Source organism: Naegleria lovaniensis, assembly GCF_003324165.1.
Source record: "Naegleria lovaniensis strain ATCC 30569 chromosome Unknown tig005, whole genome shotgun sequence".
NCBI classification, from domain to species: domain Eukaryota; phylum Heterolobosea; class Eutetramitea; order Acrasida; family Naegleriidae; genus Naegleria; species Naegleria lovaniensis.
Window position 1 is genome coordinate 189,218 of NW_025407827.1, and position 16,804 is coordinate 206,021.

General features: G+C 35.6%; 10 protein-coding genes across 10 annotated transcripts; 4 read left to right on the plus strand and 6 right to left on the minus strand.

Moving 5' to 3' along the window:
- Positions 1-45: 45 nt before the first annotated feature.
- On the minus strand, positions 46-537 carry C9374_012454 (uncharacterized protein; the record flags this gene model as incomplete). The annotated part of the gene is made up of 1 exon (XM_044688222.1): positions 46-537. One exon carries the CDS (start codon positions 535-537, stop codon positions 46-48), a length of 492 nt encoding a protein of 163 aa, XP_044554096.1.
- Positions 538-651: 114 nt separating this feature from the next.
- C9374_012455 (uncharacterized protein) lies at positions 652-1,485 on the minus strand (the record flags this gene model as incomplete). The annotated part of the gene is made up of 1 exon (XM_044688223.1): positions 652-1,485. One exon carries the CDS (start codon positions 1,483-1,485, stop codon positions 652-654), a length of 834 nt encoding a protein of 277 aa, XP_044554097.1.
- Positions 1,486-1,903: 418 nt separating this feature from the next.
- Positions 1,904-3,799, plus strand: C9374_012456 (uncharacterized protein; the record flags this gene model as incomplete). Its single annotated transcript, XM_044688224.1, has 3 exons — positions 1,904-2,267; positions 2,431-2,816; positions 2,906-3,799. The coding sequence occupies 3 exons, from the start codon at positions 1,904-1,906 to the stop codon at positions 3,797-3,799; spliced, it is 1,644 nt and encodes a 547-aa protein (XP_044554098.1).
- Positions 3,800-3,960: 161 nt separating this feature from the next.
- On the plus strand, positions 3,961-5,040 carry C9374_012457 (uncharacterized protein; the record flags this gene model as incomplete). Its single annotated transcript, XM_044688225.1, has 1 exon — positions 3,961-5,040. The coding sequence occupies one exon, from the start codon at positions 3,961-3,963 to the stop codon at positions 5,038-5,040; it is 1,080 nt and encodes a 359-aa protein (XP_044554099.1).
- Positions 5,041-5,160: 120 nt separating this feature from the next.
- C9374_012458 (uncharacterized protein) lies at positions 5,161-5,882 on the minus strand (the record flags this gene model as incomplete). The annotated part of the gene is made up of 2 exons (XM_044688227.1): positions 5,161-5,457; positions 5,517-5,882. 2 exons carry the CDS (start codon positions 5,880-5,882, stop codon positions 5,161-5,163), a joined length of 663 nt encoding a protein of 220 aa, XP_044554100.1.
- A 464-nt stretch (positions 5,883-6,346) lies between these two features.
- C9374_012459 (Peroxin 3 (Pex3), putative) lies at positions 6,347-7,695 on the plus strand (the record flags this gene model as incomplete). Its single annotated transcript, XM_044688228.1, has 2 exons — positions 6,347-6,562; positions 6,703-7,695. 2 exons carry the CDS (start codon positions 6,347-6,349, stop codon positions 7,693-7,695), a joined length of 1,209 nt encoding a protein of 402 aa, XP_044554101.1.
- Positions 7,696-8,031: 336 nt separating this feature from the next.
- C9374_012460 (uncharacterized protein) lies at positions 8,032-8,832 on the minus strand (the record flags this gene model as incomplete). Its single annotated transcript, XM_044688229.1, has 1 exon — positions 8,032-8,832. One exon carries the CDS (start codon positions 8,830-8,832, stop codon positions 8,032-8,034), a length of 801 nt encoding a protein of 266 aa, XP_044554102.1.
- A 448-nt stretch (positions 8,833-9,280) lies between these two features.
- C9374_012461 (uncharacterized protein) lies at positions 9,281-12,829 on the plus strand (the record flags this gene model as incomplete). The annotated part of the gene is made up of 5 exons (XM_044688230.1): positions 9,281-10,754; positions 10,827-10,874; positions 10,918-11,550; positions 11,642-11,916; positions 11,978-12,829. The coding sequence occupies 5 exons, from the start codon at positions 9,281-9,283 to the stop codon at positions 12,827-12,829; spliced, it is 3,282 nt and encodes a 1,093-aa protein (XP_044554103.1).
- Positions 12,830-12,913: 84 nt separating this feature from the next.
- C9374_012462 (uncharacterized protein) lies at positions 12,914-15,442 on the minus strand (the record flags this gene model as incomplete). Its single annotated transcript, XM_044688231.1, has 3 exons — positions 12,914-13,951; positions 14,023-14,871; positions 14,924-15,442. 3 exons carry the CDS (start codon positions 15,440-15,442, stop codon positions 12,914-12,916), a joined length of 2,406 nt encoding a protein of 801 aa, XP_044554104.1.
- Positions 15,443-15,635: 193 nt separating this feature from the next.
- Positions 15,636-16,391, minus strand: C9374_012463 (uncharacterized protein; the record flags this gene model as incomplete). The annotated part of the gene is made up of 1 exon (XM_044688232.1): positions 15,636-16,391. The coding sequence occupies one exon, from the start codon at positions 16,389-16,391 to the stop codon at positions 15,636-15,638; it is 756 nt and encodes a 251-aa protein (XP_044554105.1).
- Positions 16,392-16,804: the final 413 nt, after the last annotated feature.

The window sequence follows — 16,804 nt, forward strand, 5'->3', positions numbered from 1 at the left end:
TAGGGCTATTGTCGAAGATAGCAAGTAATTTTAAATCTATTCTTGTTAAATGTGTGTTATTATTATACCACTAATTTCGTCATCACTTGTAAATAAGAAAGTTAAATCAATAAATTTTGAAAATTCTTGTCTCTCCAGTTGAGCGAGCATGGTACGATGAAAATTCAACGCATAACCTTGTAGCAGGGGTAATTGTTTCATTTGTTTCAAAACCTCAATTTCCTCTTCTTTGTATCGATGTAAAACATCGGCTGTATTTGATTCAACACCATCTCTCAAATGCAACAACAATACCTCTCCAACTTGAAAATAGATTGGTTTGCGAACATGGCCTCTAAACACACATTTCAAAGTTTTTGAAGTTCCATAATCGATATCATATTGGCATTCCATCACACTTCTTGGCTTGATAACATTCACAACGATTCCATACACTTGATCTGGTTCTTCTTTGAGGCGAATATTTGCTTCTGGATGCACTGATGCAACGCATGTTTTGCGCAGAACATGTTTCTTTGATTTCTTGTTGAAAGGCATTTTTTTGTAACACAACTGCATCCTGAAAATGAAATCTGTGAATGTCGCAAACAGTGATATTATCATCGAGATTGCATTACATTGATGGAATACTCGCTCTGTTATTGAAATTTCTTACATAAGGGCCTTCTTTAAGGCATTGAAAAGAATTTGTGCCAATTTGTCAGAGCCTTTGGGTGAGAAATGTAAATTGTCAGAAGCCCAATACTCTTTTCTCTCCTCGGGAGTACATTTAAACCAATTAATCTCATTCATTAAATCAACAAACACCATTTTCTTTCCTGGAATTTGTTTTTGATTGTATTCTTCCACAAACTTTAAAATACTTTCATTCAGTTTCAGCTTTTTCTTATAAAAAACATCTCTAAATTGTTCGATATTGTCAGCATAACAGGATGGAGTTGAGCATGCAACCACAAATTCAACACTCTTTTCATTCAAGCATATTTGATACATGTCAAGCAAATTTTTGAACACTTGCTCACTTGAGCTCTGTGAAAAGACAAAATCATTAGTTCCTCCAATAATAATGACACCTCTATAATCCTGGAGTGGAATCAATGGAACTTCATTTGGATACATGTTATCAAAAGTTTCATCAGGACGATGATATTGAACATCCTTCTGTGAAAGTTGTTTCTTTAGAAATCTTGGCAAACGATCTTTCATTTCAGGTGTTTGTTCTCCATTCACTCCGAATTGATAAACGTTGTAGGATGTTCTCAACGGTACGTCTTTTGGTATATTATTTTCAATTATAATTATGGAGCTATGATCCTGATTAGTACCAATAGGTTCATTGAGCAATCGCTGTAATTCTACAGAATAGGGATGATAATTCATTCCATTGTTATAAAATCCTCTCGTAAGAGAATCTCCAATAGCCATGATCGGAAAGGAAGTATCATCATGACTAGACTCAATTTCTAGTACTACTGGTTTTTTCATATTATTATTCTTTTGAAGAGAGGCTTGGGATGATTAAGAAGACTTGTTTTTTATCACGACAATGATCATCATGTTCTAAATAGATCTATTTGTTTGCCAATAATTATTGTATCGGATACAAGTTGGATCATTTTTTTGTGCATGAACAGGTTCTTCTTCTTCTTCTTCCCTTAATGACTCTCATGATGGGTTTGTAGATCAAGGATAACCATAATTACTGAATATCTCAGTTCCAAGTTCAGCGAAGGGATGTTTGAAATGTTTTTAATTTTTACATTAAAAATTTCCATCAACGTTCATGGGATCCAAACACTCTTCTCGACAACATCATCAGACACGTTTTAAAAACATAACACGGACCAAAGTTTGGAATCAACAACCACTAGACACTTCTCAACAAAATAGTTTTAAAATTACAATGTCTGAGTCTTCCGATAATGATCAAGAACTTCCAAATTTTGTTGATTTTGACGATGTGGATCAGGAAAGGAAAACAAGCAACATGACAAATAGTAGTAGTAGTAGTGGTCGTGAATTTTTGGAATCATGTCCTGCATTTATTTTGGATTGTTCGAGCAGTCGGAATGAATTTCTATCGAGTGATAAAAATTCTGAATTTAAATCGTATCAGTCCATTCGGAAAGTGTTATGTGGAAGTAGACATTTATTTATTTGGATGGATGAAAAGTCATCAATTCCTGGTGCATCATGTCAAGAAAGCAATCGATTGGATGATTCAAAGACGTTGATTACGGTTCAACATGCATTGTTTGCTTGTGGAGGTATGTCATTAATGAACCGTGACAAGAGTTGTTCAACTATTCAAATTTCTTCAAATGATTGACATGGAAATTACAATGCGTTGATCGAAACGAATGGATTTCATGCAAATTCATTCATTTTCATTTAACACATGATCCTATTGTTTTCGTCGACAACTATTAGACAACGACTATTCACAATGTGGATGCACTTTTCAATCCAAGACCAAATCTCCAACTATTCAAAAGGTTGATTTGAATATTCCCCTTTCCGATTGTACTCATATTCCTGAAAATGATTTGAAATTGTTACGACAAGTTTCCAACCAACTTTGGCATTTGAAAAATGTGTACACGATTTGTAATTATTCATTCTTTCACATTGTTACCACAGAAAACGATTTACAATATGAATTATTAGTGGCATCTGGATGGAATAATGTTGGATGTTGTGGCGTGGGTGACTCATCAGGAAGCTCAGTAACACGAAAAATTGTCTTGTTTCATTACAATGGAAAGCAATCAGCGTTTTTGCCAGAACATGAACAGATTTCTCTCGTTTCAGCTGGAGTAAGTGTTGTACTCAACTCGTTTGAATGACCTTTTGAAATTTCACACATTAACATGACCTTATTTGAAAATTTTAAAAAAAACATTAGGGTTGTAACTCCATTCTCGTCTCATGGAATTCCCTCAAACGTACTCAACAAGTATACATGTGTGGAGAAACTATTGAACACATTTATGGCAATTCCAACAACTTTCCTGGATCCGTCTTTTCTCTCGATTCAAATTTTGTGAATCAATACATCATGACACAACACTCGTCGAGTGATAGAACTATTATCAAAATCCATGCTGCCTATGGTTCTTCTCATTTTCTCCTCTCTGATTGTTCCTTGCTGTCGTTTGGACATTTTGCTCTTAGTGACCCTACACACAACCGAACGGTAGTAGAACCTCATTGGATTGATTCCAATCAACTCGATGGAGAGTCCATTAAGGATTTTGTCGTCTATGAATCCATCTTCGCACTCTTAACCTATGAAGGAAATGTATGGGTTCCAAGTTCCAATACCGAAGCATCTAAGAAATCATGCACAAGCTTAACAGTCTTTGAATTCGGACCTGGATCTATTTCTCGAATCAGTGTCTCTTTAAACTATGATGGAGTGATTTGTCAATGCGAGGACAATAATATTTATCTGATTTCAAAGACTCCCTATTTGCTGGAACCTCCAACATCATCATCATCCTTCAGCAATACAAAGACGGAGAAGGTAAATTTATTTCATATAACGATGGATCGTTTTATGAAACGACATGATCGTATGAAAAACAAATCCAAGCGGTTATTGGGAAAATTATCAGAGATGGTACTGGATGGCCATGCGGATGTTTCATTACACGGACTTCATGGCCTGTTTTTAGTATTTCATATGAATCAAAGGAAGGAGAGGGCTAAACAACAAATGTGCCAGAAATTATGGAATCAAGTAAGGACGAGCTTGGATCTTCCTAAAAATCCATTTGTAGATGTTTGGATCCTGTAGAATGTTATTGTAAAACGAAATATTAATATTTTAAATCTTGTAACATTCTCTCGAGTCTGAATAATCTTTGGAAGATATTATTGAGAATTCGGAACAAGTCAAATTTGGATATTCATTATTAATGATGTTTATTGTGAAAAGCCTTAAATCACCAAAAAAAAATGAAACGAGAAAGCAAGTTGATGAAATTTAGTGTGATTATGGATCCTTTCATTGTACCTCTTCAGTTGGAGGATAGTATTCAATGTCTAGCTCCATCCAATAAGATGACGAAGCAACATGATGATCATGTATCCATAGAGATGGATGAATTGGTTGAACAACAAGATCATTTCAAGCTCTCCGATAGGAATTTGAGCGTTTTGGAACAAGAACTTCCATCAGAAATTATAATTTATATTTTACAATTTTTAACTGCACACGATCTCGGAATATTGAACAGGACTTCAAGAAATTTTAGATATTATTGGATTGGTTCTCGATCAGGATTTAATTGGAAATTTCTTCATGAATTTAAAAATCATAGTGATTATCATTTATTTATTGGGCCTGACACGGACAGTGAATTGTCCAGTTACTTGTTCAAAAAGTATTGGTGTCGAAGATTTGAACAGTCCTTCAAGAAATTAGAGTACGGAAGAGAAAGCTTTAACAGTGATTTTGCTTCCATTGCGCTACTAGGACCTCCTCATTCTGGAAAAACAAGTTATTGTCGATCGTTTATGAGGAGTGAGTGGCCTCTTAATGACAATAACTATCAACCTACTGTAAAATTTCAAACCTGTTGCGTGTCCTTTCGAAGATCAAGTGGCTCAACCACAGTACTTAAATTGTGTGATGTTGGGTTTACAGATAGAACCATGTTCCAACAAATGCTTTTCATGAATTTTGTCATGTTCTTTTTTGATTTGAGTGACGAACAAAGTTTTGAGGAGTGTGTGAAATATATCAAGCATTTTGTGCAAGTATTGAGAAAACAACCACAACAATTGAATTCACATTTACTTTCACATCACAAAACAGTATGCATTGTTGGCGCTAAAAGTGATTTACCACGAAAAGTTCCAGATGAAAGCATTCAAAAACTTTTAAACACCATCCTTCCCAATGAAGGTGTGTTGCTTGGCGATTTGAGAATACAATATTTTGAACTAAGTTCAAAAGAAAATAAGGGAACATGCTATCCATTGTATTTTATAATGAGGACACACTTGAAGTCAAGAGAGGCAACTGGAGTGTGAAATTTCTTCCATTCCATTGGTTTGGAAATTTCGTATCACTTGGATTTCCTCTTGCATGAATCTTGTCATGATACCTTTATTGATTTCACAACAGAGAATACATCATGCTAGGACAGTTATTTACTTTTTATTCTTTTTGTTTTTCCACTCATTTTCAAAATCTTCAATCTTGGATGTGATGTTCACAGGTTTTCCTTGTTTTAACAATTCAACAACAACACGACCAATGTTTCTACAATCATCAATTCCTGAATGATGTCTTCCAATTAGATCCAGCTTTAAATCTTGCAACATGCAAGTCATTCCATGAATGGATTTGTTGAATAATTTCGAATATACTTTTTTTAAATTAGTCCAAGAAGAGAAGTAGGAAGGAACTTTGATTTGTTCTTTTCGACATTGTTTGGTGATCATGGTCTGTGAAAGTTAAAGAATGAAATTAAATATCAATCTGTTTGAATCATTAAACAACTTACTTTGAGATCCCAATCACCACAGGTTACAAACGCAAATTTCAAATTCTTGTTAATGAAATTCTCCATCATCCATTCATTGTGCAATTTCATGACTGTTTCAAACTCCACGCCAGCATCCACCCATTCTTGTTGAATTCCAGTCAATTCTTTACAAAATTGAGTCAAAATCTTATTTTCTTTTGGTTTTACATAATAATGAAATTCAAAATCTGTTTGCAATGTTCGGGCATTGATGGCCAATGTGGGAAATTCAATAATTTCATTTCGGAAATTTTTGATTTTGTCATCACACGTAGCTTCAAAATCCAAAATGAGATAATAATCAAAACTAGGAGAGGCTGAGGAGCTTGATGGTGTCGAGTTCATCGTTAGAGATTCACTAGTGTGCACAAATATTATCAACCACAACAATGATGAAGTTGTTTTTTTTAGTGTTTTATGTTTGATCAAGTTCAAGCTGCAGCTTTTACTTTCAAATTGCAAATTGAAAAGAAACCTTGAGAGTGCACTTGATATCATGTTACAACATTTAATAAAATTCTATGAACATGAAAATGTTTGGCACTTCAATATGCTTCAAATGATACAATCGTTCATATCATTTGAAGCATATTGAAATGCCAGACGGCGCTTCGGGTTTATTTCGTGAGCTTTATTTTTGTGGTTTTTTTTAATAATTCAAAATATTTTTCTTTTTGTAAACAGGAAAGTTTAACGCTTCGGTAACTGTTTAACTCGTACATGGTTGGCTGAATGAATCATGATCAATCCTTTACCATGCTTGAACGAATGTTTGTATCAACCACTCTCAGATTTCTCTGTTCAAAAAAATGATTGCAAATTTCTATCGGAAACACAAGACCAAATTATTATGGGCAGGTGTGATTGGTGGTTTGGTGAGCGTGGGTGGAGGGATTGCCTATTATTGGTATCGGAAGAAGAAGGATGAAGAGAAGGAGAAAGCTAAGAGAGAACAACAGATGAGATATTTATTTTCCGAGAATAATAATACTGCCAAAGTAGCCTTGTTATCTGTAATACCACAGGTGAGTAGTTTTAGATGATGATAAATTGGCTGTGATGATGATAATACGTGTAAAATTGATGTAATTAACTGGACAATGGAAATTATTATTTTGAAAATGTAAATCATGAACGGAAAATAATTATATTCCACATAAAAAAGCTGTTGGAAGAAATTGAGAAAGCCTATCCAACGCAATCTTTGGTAGAAGAATTAAAGACACAAAAGAATTTATCAACGGAACGAAAAAAGAAGCTTTGGGAGAAAATCAAGCTTGAATCATTCACAAGAGTTATTTCTTCTATCTATGCTCTGTGCATGATGGATACCATCTTGTCAATACAAATATCAATGATCGGAAGACACTTGTATATGGAACACACTTACAAGAACAAGAAAATTGAAGAAGGAATTGAAGATGAAAGACTCAAGAATCACTTATCGCTTTCCTCTGACAGAAGAACACAACATCGATTCTTAGGATACGCTGCTCATTTCCAGAATGTTGGTCTCCCAACATTGATATCATTGGTGGAGTCTGTTGTTAAGGCTCATATTTCTGACTTGTCACTCAAGCATCTTTTCGCCATAAACGATTTTAAGGAATTGGTGGAAAATGTCAGGAAAAATGTAGAGCAAAAATTGGACTTTCCTCCATCCTCCACAACAAACAATGCAGGCCCAAAAATTGCAGAATTATTACTGCCTGATCTGTCTCAAATTCCTGAAGCTGAACAATCTGACACTAATGCTGGAGACAACAAAAATAGCTATTCTTCAGCCCTTAACAAGTCCACCAAAGAAGAAAATGACAAGGTTCTAAAGCTATTGTACGAGTTGTCAGATCTCATTGAATCACCAGAATATTTTAATGTGTTCAGAGAGACTTGCAATAGTGCATTTGCTGTGTTATATGGACGAATGGAAGAACAAATTACCAAGACTGCTAAAAGAAGTGAAGATGTGGATGCTCCACTCCGTTTACCAATGGTCAATGTTAGCACATGGTTAACAAAAGAACTGAGAGTGATTATGAGCAAGAAGGAAGATTTGGATCTTTCAGAGCCTGGTTACGTAGAACAGATTCATACAAGCCCATTTCTGACCAAATATAGCGTACTTATTTATGCCAGAGATTTGCTTCTCTACGAGTAGTAATATTCACTGTAGTGACAAGTATGATTTGGAGCAAGCCCTTTGCCAAGACAATAATACCAATTCACTTGAGCGATTTCACTAAATGTGGCCAAGAATGAAACCTGAAGGTTTTGACGCAAATGAGACCACTAGACGATCATCATCATTGCCAACATTAGAATTAGACATACACCCAACTATTCTGGTATTGATAGTTGAAATATTTGGCTGATAGGTCACTGATACGTTCTAATGATATCAAATAATTATTTGTCAAATTACAATATAATTCAATGTTTGTGTAATATATTACGAGCATATGTACATCACTTTTGGCCATCTCATGACCTATCGCTATTGTTCATTCTTCTTTTGCAATAGCATTGTACACCAATCGTCAACAATCACTGGCCATGCATCACCAGCATCATATTTCGTTAGATCATCACCAACGTTATGGACAAAGTCAATAAATAAATCCCAAGAATCTTTTTGGATTGCTCTCTTGTACGTGTTCTCGACATAATCACACCATTCGTTAATCTTTTTGTATCTGTCACTAAGAATTAAACGCCATGTTGCAGATGCCATCTCTGCTGACATGCTCTTTGCTGATGGTTCCTTTGAATATTGATAGCACCAAATATAAAACTTTTTAAACTCTGCATTGTTATTAGTGATTGGTTGTTCCCAGGTTGGTGCTTTGCTTTTAATGTCCTTCATCGAATAACAACCATTTCGTTTGAATCCATCAATGAATTCTTTATGCTTGATTTTATATTGTTCGGTTGCTCCGATCTTGTACAAGATAATCAACAGAATTCGTTGCTCCGGATTAATACCAATATCTTCAGCCATCTTGAGAATGCCTTCCGTTCCGATATAATCAACGTCGTCCTCATTACTTGGATCTTTTGGATCTAATGCAGCATATTGCGCATATAATTTCTCCATCTCATCTCCACTATTCACTGTTGATGTGGTAGCATTGGAAGAAGAAGGTGTTGTTTTGTTTACCGATGATGATGAATTTGAGGATGTATTATACGTGTTGGTTGTGGTATTTGTTGTTGTGTAGTTATTATTGTTTTTAGTCGTAGTAGTAGTTGTTGTTGTAGAAGACGAATTGTTATGTTTAGAGGATGAACCGCCCATCTTTGATCAAGAAACAATGATGTTGTTGTTGGAATCGGAGAGAGAGATTTTTGATGCTTCTGCTGCTGGTGTATGACGAAAGAGTTTTTTTTTGGTATTTGTATTTTTCAATAACTCTGAGAATGATGATGGATTCGATGGTCAGTGTGTGGTGAATATTAGAGAGAAGGTTTGAAAGGAAATGTAATGAATCGAGATGCGTTTCAACGTTCGAGTGCCACGTCGTGGTTGGGTTCTATTGTTTTTGATGAAAGAAGAAAAAGGGGAAGTTGGAACTCTATCACGAGAACATTTAAGCCTTGTTACAAAACCAAAACACATCCAACGACCATCAAGATCGATGAGGCAAGTGTTCTCTTATTGTCTTGGAAAGAGATGGGAAATCTTGTTGTTGAAAATCCTTTTGTAGATCCGATCCTGAAACACAAATATCTCAACATTAAAAAAAATGAACAAGCTTTTCATTCATCATTATGGACATTCTCTTCCGAACAAGCTTGCACTTGGAATGGCCATAATCATAATTTTATATGGATTAATATTAAACTTCATTAGGGTAGATCAATATCCAATGAATTTTGTACAGGGTTCGTTGTTCATGGACCGATCAACAAGGCAGGATGCGAAAGTATCTGAGTCATTCACACAATCATGGCCGCTCCGAATATATTCATCATCAGGAAAAGTGAAAACCAATACCAAATTATCATCACTTCGAACCATGAAACATATGCATTATGTGGATCTAAGTACATTGGAAAGTGATCAACATAATCAAAACGATGAACCAAATGGAGCCAATAATGGAACCATTGTGGTGGATATGCCCCAAGGAGGAGTTGCCTTTACTATTGTAACAAACTTGAGTGTTGGAGTTGTTTTTCTCGTATTGTTCATATTGTTTCGACCTTTTCTTCCTCTCTTCAATTTGAAAGAAAAGAAAACGCTTTTAAAAACTGTGAAAGAAAATATCAGGTCTCGAAATAATTATATCAATTACAAAGATAAAGGTGGCGATATTTATCCAACAGTGGATGAAGATTTATTAGAATCGTCCTCGATTATTAATAGAGAAAAACAGGATACCAAATTTGCAAACTTACTTGATTTTAATGAGGAAAATGACGCAGATGAAGTAGAAGAGGATGTTGAACAAACAAACACAACTATTGCAACACCAGTCAGCCTTTCAGAGTACAACTTACTTGGGTCATCGTCTCCAATTGTTGAAGATAGTCCCAGAATTTCCATACAACATTTGAGTCAAGCTGAAAAATTATCACAGGCTGCATCCAAATCACCACAAAGAAAATCATCCTTTGCTAAGCCTTACCAAACTAAAATGGAACGCTTTCAGGCAGCCATGATTGACTTTTGTCGCGAAAAATGGAAGTTTTTGGTAGAATTTGTGAAATTTAGTGTTGATGTGCTGCTTTCATTTGTCTCTAAAAGACACAACCATGAGGATATGGAACGCCTCTTGAATAGATATTCTAGAGATGTAGCTGTATACTTACTCTTCCAGAAGGAGTTCATCTCTGCCATGATAGTTATTAGTGCTCTTTGTGCAATAGTATTGCTACCGATCCACCTGACTCAAGAAACTGATATTGAAAACAAAAATTTTGATTTCAATGGATTTAACGTAGCTCCAAGTGACTATCCATTGTTAAAAACAACCATATCCACTGTATTGGATAGCCCATTCCTATTGTTGATCCATGTATTTCTCTCTTTTGTAGTGTCTTTCATATTTGGCTTATTTTTGTTCAAGTTTACGAGACATGATATTGTTACCACAGAACATTATGGATCCAAGAATGAAGTGATACAAACAGAAGTCATTAGCTCGCACAGCGTGCTCGTTCAAGATTTGCCAGGCGATTTTAATAGTGAACCTCAATTTGAGAAAATGGTTCGAGGTAGGTTCAGCTAGCATAACATTGGTCTCATGATTGGACGCATTTAACACATACGATTCAACTCATAATTAGAGGAACTATGTCCTGGGTTAAATGTAGTGAAAGCAGTACTAATTTATGGTAAGCATTTTTCTTAGCATTTGTTACTCACTGAGTTTGATAGATGTGTATGATAGAATTCAAATGCAAAACGATTATCAAGACATTTGTGATCAATTAGAACATAACGAATTTCTGCAAGATCTTCACCATGCTCATAAGAGAACATTTTGGAGATACATGTACCGTGACAGATCTAAAAAAATTGAAACACTGAAGAAACGAAAACGAGAATTACGACTTGACATGCAACATTGGGATGCAATCTATCATCGTGTTAAAAATGATGAATATGGAGCTGAGCATGACATTATACCATGTTTAAAATATGGTTTTATAGTTTTTGAAACCACAAAAGATGCCCAAACATGTATTGATAATTATTACAAGCGTGGAGACATCAAAATGCCAATTAAGGCCTCAACTATTTCTGATTTGGATGAGAGTGGAGATGTTGTGAACATTTCTACCATTAGAACCATATCATTCCAAATTAAACAAGCATATGAGCCCAATGACATCAACTGGGAAAATATGCTCACATATACTGGATTTTGGGATGGACTTCGAAACTTCTTGATGCAATTTGTAGTCATTTTGATTTTCATTTTCTTGACCACACCGATGGCCTTGTTCTCCTCATTGGAATCTTTGACACGAATTCCCATTGTACACATTTCCTTATTCAAGTTTAAAGGTAAGTCAAGTTATTGTGTGACAGTGTGTGCTTGAATAGACAAACAAATTGAACATTATTTCATCCCAATTTCCCAATTGGAATTTAACAGAGAGTGCTGGAGAATTCGGATCAGTCATATTTCAATATACCCCAACGCTTGCTCTCCATCTCTTCTCCATTTTCCTTCCCTATGGTATCTGGTATGCTCAAGACTTTTCCAAGTTCCGATCCAAATCAAGATACATGAGAAAACTCATTTCCAGATTATTCATTTATCTCGTACTTTCTACATTGATCATGCCAATGCTTTCATTAACCAGTTTTGATGCTTTTATCAATCTGGTTCAACAACAAGGTAACATTTCAGAAATGCTCAGCAATATGGTAGGTGTTTTTTCATTTCGAATATCATCACACAAATCACACAAATCACACACTTGTCAAGTTTCTTCCTGGAGCTGGATCCTATTTCTTTAACTTTGTTCTTCAAACAGCTATTTTGAAGAATTGTGAAGATATTTTGAGAGTTTATAATTTAATTTATTACTTGTGGGGAACAAGATATCTACCAAAATGTAGTCCTCTTCAGAAATTGAAAGCATGTGAACTTTCTCTCTTCTACTTTGAATATGAATATCCATTCATGTTGTCTATTCTTGCCATTTGCATTACCAACTCACTATTTTCTCCATTGATTTTATTCTGCTGTTTATTATATCTCATTTTCAAACATTTAGTGGATCGATATGTCATTATGTATATTTATGGACATGTCGCTGAGGGAGCTTGTCAAGGTGTGCTCACCAACAATTTTAAATCTCACCGAAAATTAATTTCACTTTTGTGTTCACTTGTCATGGCAATTATGGCCATCTATCACGGAAGTATGACATTATTTTTTGGAATTAGAATCAAAGCCAATGCATGGTTTATTTCACATACAGTGCTTAGCGGAATTGCTTTTGCAGGAATTATGGCAGTTTGGTTTACCTATTTTACCAAAAACACAACTGCAAAGGATTTCATTCGACAACGGATATTTAAACCAATCAGAAACTTCTTCATGACAGGATCCATCACATCCTATTCCAATGGTTCACTCAATGAGGAACAGGAATTTAAGGCTGGAGATACGCATTATTATCGTTCGTATGGTAGTGATCAAAATTCCAAAGTTAACTTTTCAACACTCACCAAACCTAAGGAAGAGTTGCTCGAACAAATGAAAAGAGCCTACGAACCTCCTTTCAAATATTTTATTAACGAGTTGGATGCTGACAAACAACTTGTCATTTAAGTAGTAAATGAGTGTATAACACTCTAGTCAAAAAAGTAACAAGTTGTTGTTGAGTCTGGACATTTGAGCAATGCTTGACACATCTCAAAACTTGTTCAATGCCTTCTCCAAATACTTAGTGATGTTTGGTGAGCAATGGATACCGTCTAGGAACAATTCTTTTTTCAAACCCTTTCCATTATTCGTGAGCAATTCATCTAAAAAGTCTAAATATCGAATACCATTCTTTGCACATTCAATCTTGAGATGAGCATTAAACATTTTCACGGTGTCTCTGGTCATGTCGAGCACTGGAGGAGCTGGATGCACATACAAATCGTACTTTTCTTTTGCTTTCAGTAACTCCTTAATATAATAACTGATGGTGACGGCAATACCTTCCTCAATATTTTTGTACTTGAATCTGTCAACAGAGACCCACAGCCCTTCACGGCAATCAATTTCTCCAAACATGAAAATAACTCTAGAACCTTCAGGAATGGATGCTAGACAGCTGAAATAATTTCTCTTCGGATAAAATTTGGTGTTTTCTCGCAAATGGAAACATTTACATCCTGTCACTAACTTGGTCAACAATAATTGTTTGGTTCCTTTAAAATTAATGACCTGAAAAGCAGAACTCAGTGAATGCGATTCTCCAACAAGATACATGTGATTTTCCTCAATATTGTCAACTCCCTTAACAGGAAGAGTCTTGTACAAGTATTGCGAAAGCAATTGAGTAATGGTGCAAAAGTAGGCATGCTCGTTTCTAATTTGTGTATTGTGCAACTCCCGCTTCATTCGTTCCTTCTCTAAAGCTTGAATAAGTTTAGGCATACATGATAGAAAACCACAAATATAGCAAATTTTCACCACTGTAAAGCCCACAGCTAAAAAATCCAAATCTGGTTGTGTGTTTTTGTCATTCAATCGATGTTTTGCAATTGTCTCTTTCAATTCTTTCAAATTAAAAGTCTCTTCTTTCTTCCAAAAAACTGCTCCACAATCATCAATAAATGTAGTTTCCAAAGTATCTGCGTATTGTTGAGCATACTCCCCACAGTAATATTTCTGAGCTATTTTATCAGTATTTTGAAAAGGATCTTTGAGCGTATCGAGTTGATCAATTTGATTCAGGACCTGATTTGTAGGAATTATCATGGATCGAGAAAGATGATCGTTGAACGCTGTATCCATAAGTCACAACATACCTCCAATAAATGGTGTGATGAAAAATCACCACTTTTAAAATTTGGATTTTTCTCGCAAAAGGTTTTTACCTCACGCAATGCATCAGCATATCGTACATCAATTTCCAAAGTGTGAATTAAATTCAATAAATATGAGACATTGTCAGGAGCCAAGTCCAAAGCTAATTTGTACAATTCGACTGCCTCGGTAATACACGAAAATTCCTTAATAATAAGAGCCATCCATGCAACACCAGGAGCCATAGCTGGCGTCAGGTTGTTTTGGCCTTGAGAAATGTGATCAATCAGTAATTGTACTCCATTCTCAGCAACAATATCTGAAAGTAATTCTTTGGCTACCTTATTTTCTTTATCTACAACAAGGACTCGAATCAAAGCAGTGAGAGCATCCGATGGATCTTTTGACTCTCTATAAACATAGGATGCATATTCCAAAAGCGCTTCGATATTATTCTCATCTTGCTTTAGCACCGTAGCTATTAATGTAAAAGCTTGATCTTTTTCGTGTAAGTTTAGCAAGCATTTTGAAAGATCCAATTGAGCACTTGCCATGATCTGTTTCAGTTCTGCTTTTTGCTCTTCTTTCGCTACATTTTGTACTTGATCCAGAATTTTAATTGTATTCAACAAGTATTGAATACAGTCCTTGTATTGTTTTTTTCCTAAATAACATTTGGCAATCTTGTTGTGCACAGTAAAGTCTAAGGAATCCGTTTTCAGAATTTCTTGCAAATACTTTAAAGCTCTGTCGTACATATTGGCAGTTAAATAAACAGTAGCAATATTGTTGTTACACCCCATGACATCAACATTGGCTTTTTTGATTTTCTTATAGGCTTCTACGGATTGCTATTGTTGTTTGGTCGTGTGAGTGAATTTGGACAATAATATCTCTACATACTCTGTACTTTTTGGCTTGATAGAATTGAGCTGCGTTTTTAGCAAGATCTTGTAATTCTTTTTGAGATAGAATGGTTGTCTGTGGTGCAGAGGATGATGTTTTTCCTCTCTCCTCCCTACTATTACTACTACTGCTACTAGAAGACATGGTATGGCTTGTTGCATCGGATCCTGATGTTTTGGTTATTTGGCTTTGAGTGCTCATTGATGATGATGATGAGGCTTTGAGTTGATTCTCGTCGAGGCTATTCTTTTTTTCATCGGTGGTACCTGTCTCCTCTGATGCTGTAACGATGAATATATCCATCTTATCTTTCAGAGTATGAATGGGTCTGTTGTTTTCATTCCGCAACTCAACCAAAACTTTTCCTTGTTTTTTCAATTCAAATTCATGTTCTACCCAAAACTTTAGAGCCTGTATTTGATGTTGCCGTTGTTGATTCTTATCGGTTTGCCATAGCAAAATTTTGGTTGTTTGTGTACTCTCCTCATGTACATAGATCTTGATTGTGCCAGACATTTTTTCGTGATGAGTTGTGTGTGAAATGATGACAACAGTGGGCATTCAATGAATCCAGTTAGTAATTCTATTATTAATTGTGAGACTTGAGTACACACCCTGTTCTCTTATCCAAGTGATCGAGTTGTTGTATGGGACAAGTTAGACCGCAATCATGATCAAATATTTAGAGAGAATCTCTTGAATAATAACATTATACAAGATTACTTCTTGGTGCAATCTTAAAATTCAATTCTTTTCGGACCTGTTCCACAGGTTTATCCAAATAATACTTTTCAAAATAGACTGACATGAGGAAGTTGCAATTTCTTCCAGTATCAAAAGCCCAAGGAATAAACACAGTGGCTAATTCCTTCTGTTGTTCAAAAGTGAGTTGAGTGAATGGTGCTGCAGCTCCACTCAACAACGTCATGGGTAATCGGGTTTGGAAGAATTCAATCCATTTGACAATAATTTCGGCATAGACGGATGGAGGTAAATCAGCCAACACATGGAAATAATCATGGGTTTGTCTGTATCTGAACATTATATAGGCCAGTTCTTCGTCATCCACAAAACGTACGGGAGGTCTCTCACTTGCTATAAATCCATTACTGGACATGAACTTGTAATAGGCTCCTCCAAAGGTATCTGGTGGTAATGTTGAAATATATTCCCAAAATTGTGGATTCACCTTCTCATCAATGTTAGGACGTTCCTTGAGAATTTCGTTTCCTTGTTTCGAGAGAACCATTTGATTCCTCACATATTCCAAGGCTTGAATGCCTGTGGTTTCTCCGAGAGCACCAACCATGTCGGTTCTCAGTGGTCGGAATGCTGATATCAGAGTCGAGCCAGCAACAATTAGTGATTTCTGAAAGAGTGATGTTGGATAGTGTGTCGAGTACAGAGGTTTGCTCACCGAGGGCGAGAAGAGAGTATCACCTGCTGCCTTCAACAATCTGCTCATTTTATTTCTGTTTATGGAAATTCGCATGACTTGTCGATGTAATATTGTAGAAACAGGAATATAATACAACAAGCTTTTGCACGTTTTTACCCAAAACTTTATTGGAAGCCTGGTTTTCATTCACTACTTGAATTTTTGATGGAATGTGATATGACTTTGGTCAGCTCAATAAATTAATCCCTTTGCTCAAATTCTTTGTCTATCGTCTTCCTGCAGTCCCTCTCAAACAGGTTAGTTTTTTAAATTTCGCAAATTAAAAAAAATTCACCGAAAAGCTTTATTATTGGGAGTGGCTGCTTTTTGAGTCAGCGTTAAATTGGTCTAAAACCAACATCACATCAGTTGAGTTTTTAGAAAAGCTGATTTTGTGTCTACAAGGTGTTGTACCTCAATTCCGATTACTAATCCCGATC